The following is a 14,988-nucleotide window of genomic DNA, read 5'->3' as shown; positions in this document are numbered from 1 at the left end:
TACTCAACAATCAAGCAAACAACAACAAAATGACAGAAAGACAAAAAACATTTGGATAGTGAAGAAAGATAAGAGAGAGGTGTATATGGATTTAGAGCAGTGGATTGGAAATTAGATATATAAGTAGGGTGACATTTTGACAGGGGGTAAAAAGAAGGAATAGGAAAAATCTAAAGCAGGAATAGAGTAAGAGAAACAGGACAACAAAAGGGGAAAAGTGAGGAAGAGAGTTTTGGCATAAAGGTAAAGTTGAGGTAGAGAGAAATGATGCTAAAGGAACGATGAAAATAGAATGTAGAATACTAATCCCAAAATAAAAGAGAAAATAAAATGATACTTGAAAAAATGGTAAAATGGTAGTAGTAATAATACTGGATAAAAATAAAAATGTAGTAATTAAAAAGGTAAAATCAGGTGATGAAAAAAGAAAAAAAATTAGTTTCTTAATTAAAAAAAGAATAAAAAATAAATAAAAATGTGCAGTATTGAAGGTCCTTCAGTTCCTCTACTCTTCTGTTTGGCACGTCTTAGTCCTGCCAGGTATTCAGGAAAGTGTTGAAGTTCCCTGTGATACACTGTTCCTCCGTGTTGTAAACCACAGTCCTGATTTTAAAGCAGGCAGTATTTGTTTTCCAGACTGCCTTTATTTGTGTTTACAGAAGAGTCAGTTCGTGGTTCAGCCCCTGGGTGGCAGTGTTTCTGGATTGACCGCCGAGGCTATAAGTCCTCTCTATCCAGTAGTTAGGGTTTATTTTCCCTATGCACTTAAAACTGGTTTGGGAGAGTCGACTGTCCAGAGCTGGTTCTTTAATCATTACTCCCTGCTCTGTTTCACAGGTTCCACAAAAACAACTTTCCCCTGCAGTCTCTGTGAGTGACCCCAATTGGGCAATCCTATGTATTGGATTTAATAATCAAACGCAAAGATTTAAGGGGAAGAGAAAAAACAAGAGCCTGAGAAGTTGCGCAAATTCGCAACCCTCCACCTTCCAGCTCTGTGTGCAGTCTCTTCCGCGCATCCTCTCTCCCCTGGCACTAAGCAGCCTGCACACTGGCAAAATCCGAGGCTGCCTTTTTGCATCCAGTCCAGCTATGGGCTTATTTTTAGTGTTCCCTTCTGCCAGCAGCCCTGCGGGAACCCTTCCACACTCGCGGATCATGTTGGCCCCAACGGCCGTGGACTTTGTGGGGCGCAGATTTCCCCGCGCACTTTCCTCTCTCCAACCTGAATTGCAAACCACACCTTTATCAGGCAAAATCTGACCTTTCCGTGAGGAGAAGCAGGGCTTCTCTGAGTCCAAGTAGTCACGCTGCTTGAGATCCGGTGTTTCCGGGTTAGTAGCCAATCTCTGGATGCCGTGGATGCAGGGTCTCTGGATGTATACGCTTCCAATAACAGCCACTCAAGATAGCGCGGTCTCCGCAGCTGAGCCGGCTCTCCGGGAGAGATTTTAGCCGCAGTCTCCAACTGTCCCCTTTCTCCAGGAGTCCTTTGCCTTTCCCGGCTGCAAACTGTCTCCCAGCTGAATATCTTCTGCTTATTCGGGCTGTATGTTAACCGTTTCAGCTTCTCACCCTATCTACTCTGGGACAAGGCATGGGACATGTTCGTCTATACCTCCGCCCTTTTCTTCTCCCCTGGTTGCTGTTTTTAAGTTTTTTTAAAATACAGGAACTAAACCTTATCTTGGAGGTGAAATTGAGGCAGTATCTAAGTATAACTTTATAGGTAGGTTTCTAATAATTGGAGAGAACTTTTGCTAGAGCTTTGGACTTTGTTTGTGTTAATTTCCACTCTGCCAGTTTCCAGAAAGGACTTGAAATAGCTGCCTAGCCAAGAAGTGTGAGGTAATGGAGAAAACACTGACCCAGAACTGAGATGAATTTAGCACCAGGTTTAGCTCTTTCAGCCAGCTGGGTGATCCTGGGCGACCCTGAACATGGGGCTCCCTATCAGATTCTTTACCTTGTTTGTTAATTAGGATATGGTCCCTTTTAGGTACTGGCCTTTAGGTCTGAGCATTTGTACATAATCTCTAAAGTCTCATAAGTTTGAAAATATATTCTAAAAGCAGAAATATATAACTTGAATTTAATCTTGCTCCTGAATAAAATAATTATCACTTTTTAGAGAATAATGTGACATAATGTATAATTGATTCATTCTGAATTTATTTTAGAGCCCCTGATATTTTAACATTCCATTTATATTGATTCTTGTTTTGGTGTCAGTGTTCTTATAAAAGGTACTGAAGTTGTAAGTTCTAAGACCTTGATATTCTCACATGCCTGTCATGTATTTGGAACACATTTGGAAGGCACTGTGTAAGTTAACTTTTAAAAAAGATATCAGGCTTCATTAGAAGATTTTTCTTGACATTATTGATATTATTCGTGTTTTTGCCTGATGGGATGGGAGTGCTTTTTAACTGATGGAAAATTAGGGCCACTTTGGTTATTAAATAGGATAAAATAAGGAGATAAAAGACTTTAAATGGAAGAATATTCTTGTAGGAGGTGAGAAAGGCTAAACCCATGAAAATGTGTACTACTTGGATGCTTTTCTCTGTATAAATTATGTATTATTTTATGAAAAAGTTTACAAAATTTTAATCAACTTCACTACATAATTTAAATGCCTAAAAAAGGTACTATATGTCACAAAGTTACAGATATTAATTCTCATTTGATATTTGGTGTTAATGAATATTGTGTTTTCTAATGTTTTAATTAGTTCGTTTTTAAAAGAATTGCAACCTAAATATTTCTTTTAAGTTCAATTGTTTTGTGGTGTCAAAACATAGACAACTAGCAGAATGGGAGAAAATATTTCTAAATCATGTATCTGCTAAGGGATTAATGTCTAAATTACATAAAAATTGTATCTCAACAACTACAACAAAAAACCCAACTCAGACATGAGCAAAGGACATGAATACACATTTCTCCAAAGAAAATATACAAATGACCAATAAGCACATGAAATGATGCTCAACATCCTTAGCCATTAGGGAAATGCAAATCAAAATCACAATGAGACACTACTTCATACCAATTAGGATTCAGCTGTTTAAAAAAAGTTAAGTGTGCTGAAGATGTGGAGAAGTTGAAACCCTCATGCATTGCTGATGGGATTGTAAACTGGCATAGCTGCTGTAAAACCAGTGTGATGGTTTCTCAAAAAATTAAACATGGAATTATCATATGATCCAGCCATTTCACGTCTAGGCATATACCTAAAGCATTCAAAGTAGCGGACTCAGGTACCTGTATACCAATGTATTCAGAGTAGCCAAAAACATGGAAACAACTCATGTTCATCAGCAGATGAATAGATAAACAAAATGTGGTGTAAAGCTACATAGGAATGTATTCAGCCATAAAAAGGAATGAAATTCTGACACATGCCACAACATGGGTAAACCTTAAAGATACTATGCTAAGTGAAATAAACCAGGCACATAAAGGACAGATATTGTATAATTCTACTTACATGAGGTACCTAGAATAGGCAAGTTTATGGAAACAGAAAGTAGAATAGAGGTTACCAATGGCTGAGAGGCACAGGGAAATGGGGATTTCTTGTTTAATGGGTACCAAGTTTCTGTTTAGGATAATGAAAAATTTCTAAAATGGAGAGTGGGGATGGTTGCATAACATTGAGAATGAATTTATTACTAATGAATTGTACATTTAAAATTGTTAAAATGATAAATTTTGTTATAAAACTTTATTACAGTAAAACATTAAAATAAAACAAAGTTAAAAACCGACTAAGGAGGAGGGTCAACATGGTGGCATAGGTAAACACAGTACTCACCTCTTCCCACAACCACCTCAAAATTACAACTAAACTACAGAACAGCCTTCATTCAGAACCGCTTGAAATCTGACAGAACAGAAGTCCTACAACTAGAGAATTAAAGAGGAAGCCACATCGAGACTAGTAAGAGTGGCAGAGGCACATAACGGGTTGGTTCGACACCCACCTGTAGTGTTTGTTTAGGAGGGATATGTAGGCTGTGGGGGTACCCATGAGGAGTAAGGGGTCCCAACGCCACATCAGAAGCCTCAGCCCAGGGTTCCAGTGCCGGGAAGAGAAGTACCCATAACTTCAGGCTGTAAAATCCAGCGGGGATTGTGGCTGAGTGACACAGAGGGTTGCTAGAGTCCCAGGCATTTCCTATTAAAGGGCTGCTTCACAGACTTACTCGGACTCACTCTCTCTGAGCTCCAGTGCTGGGGCAGCAGCCTGAAAGGATCCAGGGCAATGCAGAGAGGAACTCAATTGTCTGTCATCAGGGCAAGAACTGGGGGCAGCTTTCTCCCAGACAGAAGTGCTGGCAGAAGTAATTGTTCCTTTGCTGAGACCTCCCTAACGCAGTGCCAGCAGGCAGTCGCCATATCTGAGTTTCCATCAACCTGGCCCACACTGCTCATCTCACCCTAGTGATTTCCTGAGACCCTGCCACACCCAATTTGCAGCTCCACTGAAGTTCTTTGCAGTGGCTCTTCCATATGAATGGCCTATCCTAGTTCAGGCTTCAGACTTTCCTAAAATCTCTCAAATAACCAGGAGCTGGCCTCAGCGTACCCCATACCTGTCGATAAGTGGCCCTAGGCCTGACACTAGCAACTGGCCGCACAGCTTGGCCTCTCCTGGGCACCTCCAAGCCCAACACAAGTAGCAGTTATTTGCAGATCACTCTGTAGCTTATGCCAGGTGGCCTCAGGCAGGGCACAGGCAGTAGCTGATTTTGAACCTCCCAGGAGGCTCCTGAGCCAGTGCACCTGGTGCTCAGCTTCAGACTATGCCAGATTACAGCCCTACCACATCCACGAGCAATACACTCAAGGGGCTGACTCAGTGAGCACCAAAAAGTCCTACTCCCTAGGGGTGTCTCCTGCATAGCATCTCTTCCTCTGTAGTCACAGCTGGTTCACATAGCCAGTTTGCCTTGGGGTCCGTCCCTCATAGTGACGAGATCAGCAATCAAGGCTCAAGTATAACAGGACAGTGCACACAGCCCACATAGGGTCACACCTACAGTGCCCAGCTGAGGTTACCAGGGAGGCTGAGTCACTGGGCCCTACAAGACACCTAGTACACAAGGCCATTCTACCAATTCCAGGAGACATAGCAGCTCTACTGAATACATAGAAACAAATACAGGGAAGCAGCCAAAATGCAGAGACAAAGAAACATGTCACAAATGAAAGAATAAGAAATCTGCAGAAAAAGAACTAAATGAAATGGAAGTAAGCAAACTACAGAGTTCCAAACAATGGTTAAAAGGATGCTCAAGGAACTTAATGAGATCTTCAAGGAACTTAGTGAGAACATAAAAGACATGAAAAAGGATCAGTCAGAAATGAAGGATACACTAACTGAAATGAAGATAATTTTATGATCAACTTAATAATTTACCTGCTGCTGGACCAGCATGGCTCAGTGGTTGAGCATCGACTTATGAATCAGGAGGTCACGGTTTGATTCCCAGTCAGAGCACATGCCCGGTTGCAGACTCCAGTGTGGAGCCATGCAGGAGGCAGCCGATCAATGATTCTCTCATCATTGATGTTTCTATCTCTCCCTCTCCCTTCCTCTCTGAAATCAGTAAAAATATATTTTAAAAAATTAGCTTGCTCCCTCGCCAGCATGGCTTAATGGTTGAATGTCGACCTATGAACCAGCAGGTCATGGTTTGATTACCAGTGAGTGCATGTGCCCAGGTTGCAGCTCAATCCCTAGTAGGGGGAGTGCAGCCAATCAGTGATTCTCTCTCATCATTGATATTTCTCTCTTTCCCTCTCCCCTTATCTCTAAATCAATAAAAATATATTTGAAAGATTAGCCTTTTATATGTGGTCAAACATTTAATTAACTCACCCCTAGTGCCTTTGACAGGGCCAGACCAAATGATTTTGCCGGCCTTATCCAGTCCACAGGCCATACATTCACCACCCCTGCGTTAAGGGATCATTTCTAGGGGGGGGCTCTTGGGTGCAGCCTTGCCCAGCCTTCTCTATTGCCAGCATATTCTTAACTGCCTGTCTTGTTCCAGCTCCATCTGCTACCTTGCTCAGAAGCAGCATAAACAAACATACAAAAAATAACTTTAAGGGAATCAACAGTAGAGTAGAGGATGCCAAGAAACAAATCTGTGATTTGGAATATGTGGAAGTAAAAAACACCCAATCAGAAGAGCAAAAAGAAAAAAGATTTCAAAAATAAGAAGATAGTGTAAGGAGCCTTTGGGACAATTTCAAGTGTACCAACATTCGCATCATGGGGGTGCCAGAAGGAGAATAGACAGCAAGATATTGAAAACCTATTTGAAGAATAATGACAGAAAACTTCTCCTACCTGGTCAAAGAAATAGACATACAAGTCCAGGAAGCACAGAGAGTCCCAAATTAGAGGAACCCAAAGAGGCCCACACCAAGACACATAATAATTAAACTGCAAAATGTTTTAAACAAAGAGATAATCTTAAAAGCAGCAAGAGAAAAGCAGTTAATTACCTACAAGGGAGCACCCATACAGTGTCAGCTAATTTCTCAACAGAACCTTTGCCAGCCAGAAGGGATTGGCAAGAAATATTCAAAGTGATGAAAAGCAAGGACTTGCATCTGAGATTACTCTACCCAGCAAAGCTATCATTTAGAATTGAAGGTCAGATAAAGAGCTTCACAGAAAAGAAGAAGCTAATGGAGTTCATCACCGCCGAACCAGTATTACATGAAATGTGAAAGGGTCTTCTTTAAGAAGAAGAAAAAGAAGAAGAAAAAAAAGATTAAAAACATGAACAATAAAATAGCAATAAATACATATCTATCAGCAATTGAATCTAAAAATAAAAATAAACAAACAAGGATTCTAATGAACAAAATAAACTTGAAAAAATAGAACCAGAGGCATGGAAACTTGGAACAAACTGACGAATCTCAGAGGGAAGGGGGGAGGGGAGGGCAGGAAGAGATTAACCAGAGAATTTATATGCATAAATGCATTACCCATGGACATAGACAACAGGGTGGTGAAGGTCTGGGGTTGGGTGGGATTTGGGTGAAGGGGAGCAATGAAGGGGAAAGGGGGGAACATCTGTAATACTCTCAACAATAAAGATTTTTTTAAAAATCAGCTAAACCATCAGTTGCCAACCGGCGGTCCCCAGATCATTGGTGGTCCGTGAGGTCCGAAAGGTTGGCAACTGCTGAACTAAATAACAAGATAGATTTATTCTGATAATATCTTTTCCCCAAAGATTTTTTTCTCATTTGTTACTGAAGCACCTGATATTGACATGTCAAAATTGTGTGGGGACTTATTAGAGTTTTAGGATTGAAAACTCTAATTAGAGTTTTAGGATTGGGTTTGTATTGCCTTGGAGTTACAAATTGTGTGGGGTTTTTCAAACATTTTTATGGCAAAGATTTTTAAATGGATTTCCTTTGTTTTGCAGTTACTTCGAGAGCTTAAGCATCCAAATGTCATCTCTCTTCAAAAGGTGTTTCTATCTCATGCAGACAGGAAAGTATGGCTTCTGTTTGACTACGCTGAACATGACCTCTGGGTAAGGAGAATTGCTAGTAGACATAGGGTCACTAGTTTCAATCAGGGGTAATAAGAGTGACTAAAAACATTTCAAAATAAAAGTAACTTTATAAAATGTGGTTTATATAGTGCCAAGTCTAGAGTATTTTGCTTTGTATCACATTTTGATTTTTCTAGTTTGACCTTTGTAACATATTACAGAAAAAAATAGAATCTGAAGAGAATAAACAGCTATTCAATATTGTTGCCTAGCTATATGTTTTTTATAAAAATTAAAAATATTATCTGTATAAACTTTTGTTATAAAATTTAAAAGCAGTATATTTCCTTTTTTATTCTGTAGTGTGAAGGAATATGAGAAGGTGGTCTCCTCATGTAGGGAGACAAATACGTTATATTTGGAAGACTAGACAGATCTAGTGGTTCTGTTGTCATATGCCATTAGGCAAGTTTCTTAATGGTTGTAAAGCTGTAGTTTCTCCCATCTGTAAAGTGTAATACTTTTCTTGCCTTTTTTTACAGGACTTTTCTGAAGCATAATTTTGCATTCGAAAAGCTTTATAAACTAAGTATATGATACAAATGTAGGAAACTACTATTAATCATAATTTGGATATCATTCACAATTGATACTCAGTATTCTAATGTATTTTCATCATCAGAAATTCAAAATTGTACTTAGTAGAATTGGACATATTCTCCTATAGGAAGAATTTTTTGTGGCAGAGAGCTCTACTACAAAATTAGGTCAGAATGGAAGTAGATTATATTGTGGCTTTTAGTTATTTAGTGTTTGTCTTACCTATAATGAGAACATTTTAGATATCTAGACTCAATTATTTGAAGATTCTTGAAGTCAAGTAATTGAACTTCATCAGTTTAGCTTATATAATGAAAAATATTATGCTATATTGATAAAAAATTATTATAAACGAAGAATTTAAATATACTTTGTCCAGTCGAAATACAAACAACTGCCTCAGTATTTTGTATTTACTGAAAGGATTGTTTTTTAAATTGTTATTGATAAAAATCTTGAGTATCTAAAAATAGATTGACTCCTTTGTTAAATATAATAGTTACATTTTTAAAAAAATCTAAACTTATATGCATATATAAATAACCCATGGACACAGACAATAATGGGGTGAAGGCCTGGGGAGGGGGCAGAAACAGGGTGGAGGGGGCCATTGAGGGAAAAAGGGGGACATCTGTAATACTTTCAACAATAAAGATAAATTAAAATATAAAAGAAAATACCATATTGGAGATAAGACTTTCTGATATGTATATAATTAAAATGTATAACAGAATAGCCAAAATAATTTTGAAACATAATCACAAAACTTATATCCTGATCAGTTATGTGTAAAGAAGAAGAAAAAAAGATTAAAAATATGAACAATAAAATGGCAATAAATACATATCAGCAATTGAATCTAAAAATAAATGAACAAGGAATCTAATAACAAAATAAACTGGTGAATAAAATAGATTCCGGAGTATGGAAACATGGAACAGACTGACAAATCTCAGAGGGAAGGGGGAAAGGGGAAGGGGAGGATGGGAAGAGATTAATCAAAGAACCTATATGCATACTTGCATTACCCATGGACACAGACAACAGAGTGGTGAAGACTTGGGGAGGGGTGGGATCTGGGGGGGGAGGAATGGGAGAAAAAGGGGGGACTGATTACAATTTTAAAAACAAGTAAACAAAGCCCCATACATATTACATTAATTCATTAACAATTGCTTCACTACTGTGAATTATATTTTTTTCTGATATTTAAAGGTCTTTAAACACTTCATTGTGTTTTGCATACTGGTATATATTTGCAAAATTTATTATAGCTGTGCATTTATTGAGATAAAAAAAGAAGATACAGAATATGAGAAAATTAGATTTACAGTTGTTTGCATGGAAAATAATACAATGATTAATGAGTAATAATACCAGAATAACATCTGTTTCAATAATAATACAAGAATACAATGTGTTTTTCATATTCATAACTGTAAACCTACTTTGCCACATCCTGTATATATATTGATATATAAAGGATTATAATATCATGGCTTACTTTCAGAAATCTTCAAAATAATTAACATTTTTCATTTAGCTATCCTATATAATAAAAGCCTAATATGCTAAGTATCCAGTCGTCTGGTCGTCCGTTCAACCAGTCAAAGCATAATATGCTAATGATATGGCAAAGGCTGCTCAACTGCTAGCTATGACATGCACTGACCACCAGGGGGCAGACGGTTGACCAGTCGCTATGATGTGCGCTGACAACCAGGGGGCAGACGCTCCGACCAGTAGGTTAGCTTGCTGCTGGGGTCTGGCTGATCAGGACTGAGTGAGATGGGCTGGACATGCCCTGGAGCCCTCCCACGGTCCTTCCCCACCTGGCCAACTTCCCACGTCCCTCCCTGGCCCCAGTCATGCCTGGTGGGGTCCCTTGGCCTGGCCTGCACCCTCTCACAATCTGGAACCCCTCGGGGGATGTCAGAGAGCCGGTTTCAGCCTGATCACACAGGCCAGGCTGAGGGACCCCACTACGGCATGAATTCGTGTACCAGGCCTCTAGTAAATTATACTTGTAAATACAAAATTTTGAAGTAAAACAAGCACAAATTCCATGAGAACTATTTAAAGTGAATTCAACTTCCAAAATAGTAAAATAGTTTCAAATTCTTTTGCTAATTTTCAGAATTAGCCTTATTTACACAATTGTAACTTTAACAGGTTTCAGAAATTGAAACTTATCTGGGTTTTATATGCTTTCAGATTTTTTTTTTTCATTGATTCCAGAGAGGAAGAGCGAGATAGAAACATTAGTGATGAGAGAGAATCATTGATTGGCTGCCTCCTACATGCCTCACACTGGGGTTAGAGCCTGCAACCCAGGCATATGCCCTTGATCGGAATTGAACCCAGGGCCCTTCATTCCGCAGGCTGATGATGCTCTATCCACTGAGCCAAACCACCTAGGGCTATATGCTTTCAGATTTTTAAGAAATAGTTTCATTCTTTGTAGATTTTAATTTTCCATACTAAATGTGATATGATTCAAATTGTTTTTATAAGTTATCTGGAAATAATTATTTCAAACAGAAAATAGATACATGAAATTTTCTGTTTTATGAAACTGTTGTCCAAGGTTCATGCTGATTGTAAATATTTTTTTCTTTTATTGTTAGCTTCTGTTCTTTTAAAAGAAATCTAATCAAATCAAATTTGGATTCTTTTAATACAAATTCGGTAAATCAGGTGGTCAACATCAAGTTGAACACTATATCCTCAAGCCTAACATAAAATCAAATACAATTCCAATTTATGAGAAGACTAGTAGCCTGATGCACGAAATTCGTGCAAGAGTAGGCCTTCGCAGTTGTGGCTGCCTGGATCCCTCCCTTGCAGCCGTGGTGGCCTCGATCCTGCGGCTGCAGCCCCAGCTTCGTCCCGGAAGGATGTCCAGTCTAATTTTGCATATTACACTTTTATTATTATAGATTTACAGGCTAGTTTATAAACACGATTTGTAGTAAAACATAGTTGAGCATAGGAGATAATGGTTGGTATTCAGTGTGATTTCTAGCATGCTGGTACATAATATTTCACTTTACATGAAGGTATAATAATCATATTTTCACAAATTATACTGTATGTAATGTTGCCAAATGTGTATAGATATTTAACATAGGCATTATCATCTTCTTATTAATACTCTTTGAAGACAGATAAGTACTTTTAATGTTCATTTTAATGAAAACAAAATGATAATTCAGTTTACTGAAACCTACTGCTTTATTTGTTTTATTTTTCTTCTTTTAATTGAAATATTTTAATGAATGAGCTGGAAATAAGACAGCAGAGGGTTACCAAAAAATAGTTGTTAAAAGAGTGATTTATAAAATCACTTAAGTGTTGGTGAAATTTCATGATATGCATACCTTACATTTGTTATATAGCCTTGTAATAAAAAAAAGGTAAAAATGTTCACACTGTTTTTTTGTAATTATAAAATATTGGTAAAAAAGTGATTTGTAATACCCCAATGAAAGCATTAACTGAAGAAATGTATATAGCATTAATTGATTATCTTACGTCCCCTCCATATGTGTTCCTTTCATTCTGGCGGGTTTTACATTTTTTAAAAGATGATGTATTTTAATTTATTTTTATTAAGCTCTGAGAGCCACTAGCTCTTCCTAAACTGAACAGACTTGATTGCCACATCATTTTTTAGGTGACAAAACATTCTAGATTATTATTTTGTTTGCCTGCTCTTAAATGCCTTGAGAAAAATGATTGAGGAGAAAATTAAAATAATGTAATGCTACTAATAAAATATAGATTAATTATACTACATATGCGCTGACTGATACTTCCCTCTAGGTAGTCTTTGATGTCTATTTTTTCTTTGGAAGGTAAAATGCTTTCACTCATTAATCACTAGTTATTCCTATATCATAAGAAAATAGGAAGTAAAAAGTGTTACCCTATAATATTAAACATCTCACTCTTGTTTTAATTATGTTTACTAATTTCAAGCGCATGCTTAATTTCCACTCAGAAGTCCTGCTTGAATCTGCTCTTGTGCATATGTGCAGTGATGCACACCACAGAGCTGACTGCAGCTGGCTTCTAGACTTTCTTGCAGTTTAAGAATGCTTTAATTAAAATGAAGAAAGCTGTTAAGAGATTTTGAAATATTGGGTCTTATTTCTGTTGCGATAGTTATTTATAAAGTGATTATTTTTCTGTTTATGAAGTGGTATTGTGTTTTCCTGGATGTCCACTAACACTTTACCTAGAAAACTTTGACAGATGGTACAAGACTTTTTTTTTTAATAGAAATTTTTCATATTTCTAAATATTTGCACTGTGAACTGGTAATTTATATGTTATTTTTTCATGCTTCTATATATTTTATTGAACGATTTCCCTATTTGCTTTCTTTATAACCCATATATCATAAATAGCTACCACATCTATGCCAAAGTATCTCTTGAAATTTGTTCTGTTTTTCTTTTCATTTAATCACTACAGAAAAAAAAATTGATTCTGTTCTGGAAATTTTTCTATTAGATAAAAAAAGGTTAAATATACTCTAAAAGTAATTTTTAATTATACTGTAAAATAAAATCACATTATTTCTTCTCTACTGTAATAATTTATTTTGTGAGACACTATCTTATGATTAGAAATGAAAATTTAGCTCCAGTTATTAGGAAGTTTATAAGTGATTTGTTATTCAGCAGAATGTGAAATTATTTTTTCAATGTATTTGGGAATTCCTGTGTTTCTTTTTCGGTTAGGAAAATATTATATATAATATTATCGTTCCCTCTTTTCTTTTTTAAGTGTCTGGTGATGTTTTTCTTTTTCCCCCCCAGCATATAATCAAGTTTCACAGAGCTTCTAAAGCAAATAAGAAGCCAGTTCAGTTACCTCGGGGAATGGTGAAGTCACTATTATATCAGATCCTAGATGGGATTCACTACCTGCATGCTAACTGGGTGTTGCATAGAGATTTGGTAAGTTGATATGTAGTTATGTTTAAGCAAGAAAGATGCATTTATATTTGGATTATTTTCTAGTTGTGTCTAGATATCAGTGCTATATAGGCCTGTAAACCTTATAAGGGGGAGTGGGAGTGGGAGTGCTACAGTCTCAACATAGCCTCTCATTGAGCTTTTTATATAATGTGTCCTTTTCTGACATAGCTAGCTGTCATCTACTGAAGAGGTGAAAGAGAACACATTTGTTTTCCTACGCTTTTGTTTTTTCTTAAGTCTGTAAATAAAGAAGTCACTTGTTTTCATTGATTATTAAAGGCTGGGCAAACTCTAGAAATTTACATATTTTTAAATAACTTGAAAATAAAACTTGGAGCCAACTGCTTGCTAAGTTACCTGTTAGAAGAGGAGATGTTAATTCACTATATTAGTAGCAGTCTTATGCCACTAAGCCTTTATTAAATAAAATTGAGTACATCATTGAGAAGCCTTGCCATGTTAAGGTTCATTAAATTTTAAGAATTTAAAAACTTCAGAAATTGGATTTTATTTTATGTGGCAGAATAATTTTTGCCCCTTTTTTTTGTTTTTACCATCTAACATGAAATTGTTTATTAAATCTTAATAGATTTAAATTATTTAAACCTCAAATTCTCTATTACATAATTACATTGTTGTACTTTTGTTCTTTGTGAAGGTAGCAACTAAAGTAAGGTTTATAACAGTGCCTTCATTTCAAACCATTATAAACACAGTGCTGGAAATGATTTGATCTCTACTCGTATGTAGACAGGTGCAGCTGATCTGCACACAGAGGCCCACTGAACCATTGTGCTCTATATTTAATGCATCTAACCTCTGTCCTTCAAATCAGGTGTTGCAATATCATATTTCATCTACCTTCAATAAATCTGAAAATACATTTAATGGTAGTTATTTTATCTTCAGTTCTCATACCTAGAAAGCATTTAGACTAAGATTGATAACACATCAGAAATTTGGTTGAAAGAACTTTTTCCTCATGGAACCTTTATATTTATTAGAATTAGAATAATCTATTTACAAATAGTGGGTTTACAGAACAAAAATGAGAAATTCTTTTCGTCTTTATGAAGCTGAAAATTTCTGCTTTTAAGGGGTGGAGTCAGCATAGGGAAAAACTATAACTACTTTTGAGCTACTGACCTTTCTTATGATCTTCAAAAGAATAAAATCGTGGCCTAAAGGGCATTTTCCTCCCATAGAGATAGTGTTGCATTTTATTGTAAATTATATTTTCATCATGAAAATATGTTTATTAGATGAATACAGACTGATTTTTAAACCAGTCTTAAAGTTTTTATGTTCATGTATAATGTACTTTGAACTACTTATAGTAGTATTAGCTACTAGAGGCCTGGTGCATGAATTTGTGCACCAGTGGGGTCCCTCGGCCTGGCCTGCGGGATCAGGCCGAAACCGACTCTCCAACATCCCCCGAGGGGTCCCGGATTGCAAGAGGGTGCAGGCCAGGCCGAGGGACCCCCACCAGTGCACGATTGGGGCCGGGGAGGGATGCGGGAGGTTGGCTAGGCAGGGAGGGACCGTGGGAGGGCCCCAAGGCATGTCCAGCCCATCTCGCGCAGTCCCAATTGGCTGGACCCCAGCCGCAAGCTAACCTACTGGTCAGAGCGTCTGCCCCCTGGTGATCAGTGCACATCATAGCGACTGGTCGACCGGTCAATTGTCTGCCCCCTGGTGGTCAGTGCACATCATAGCGAGCGGTTGAGTGGCCTTAGCATATCATTAGCATATTATGCTTTGATTGGTTGAATGGGCGACCAGACACTTAGCATATTAGGCTTTTATTATATAAGACTAGAGGCCCGGTGCACAAAAATTTGTGCACTGGCGGGGGGGGG

General features: G+C 37.4%; 1 protein-coding gene across 4 annotated transcripts in view; it reads left to right on the top strand.

The window, feature by feature from the left end:
- The window catches only part of CDK8 (cyclin-dependent kinase 8), a 200,181-nt gene that overhangs the window by 115,003 nt on the left and 70,190 nt on the right, over positions 1 to 14,988 (top strand). For all 4 annotated transcript variants that reach the window (XM_014539415.1, XM_005865906.2, XM_014539414.1 and 1 more), the window contains exons 4-5: positions 7,467 to 7,577; positions 12,965 to 13,105. In XM_014539415.1, coding sequence (XP_014394901.1) covers positions 7,467 to 7,577; positions 12,965 to 13,105 — 252 coding nt within the window. The remainder of the gene's footprint in view (positions 1 to 7,466; positions 7,578 to 12,964; positions 13,106 to 14,988) is intronic.

Source organism: Myotis brandtii, unplaced genomic scaffold, assembly GCF_000412655.1.
Source record: "Myotis brandtii unplaced genomic scaffold, ASM41265v1 scaffold216, whole genome shotgun sequence".
NCBI lineage: Eukaryota > Metazoa > Chordata > Mammalia > Chiroptera > Vespertilionidae > Myotis > Myotis brandtii.
The sequence above is the reverse complement of the archived record's forward strand: the minus strand, read 5'-3'. Positions and strand labels throughout refer to the sequence as shown.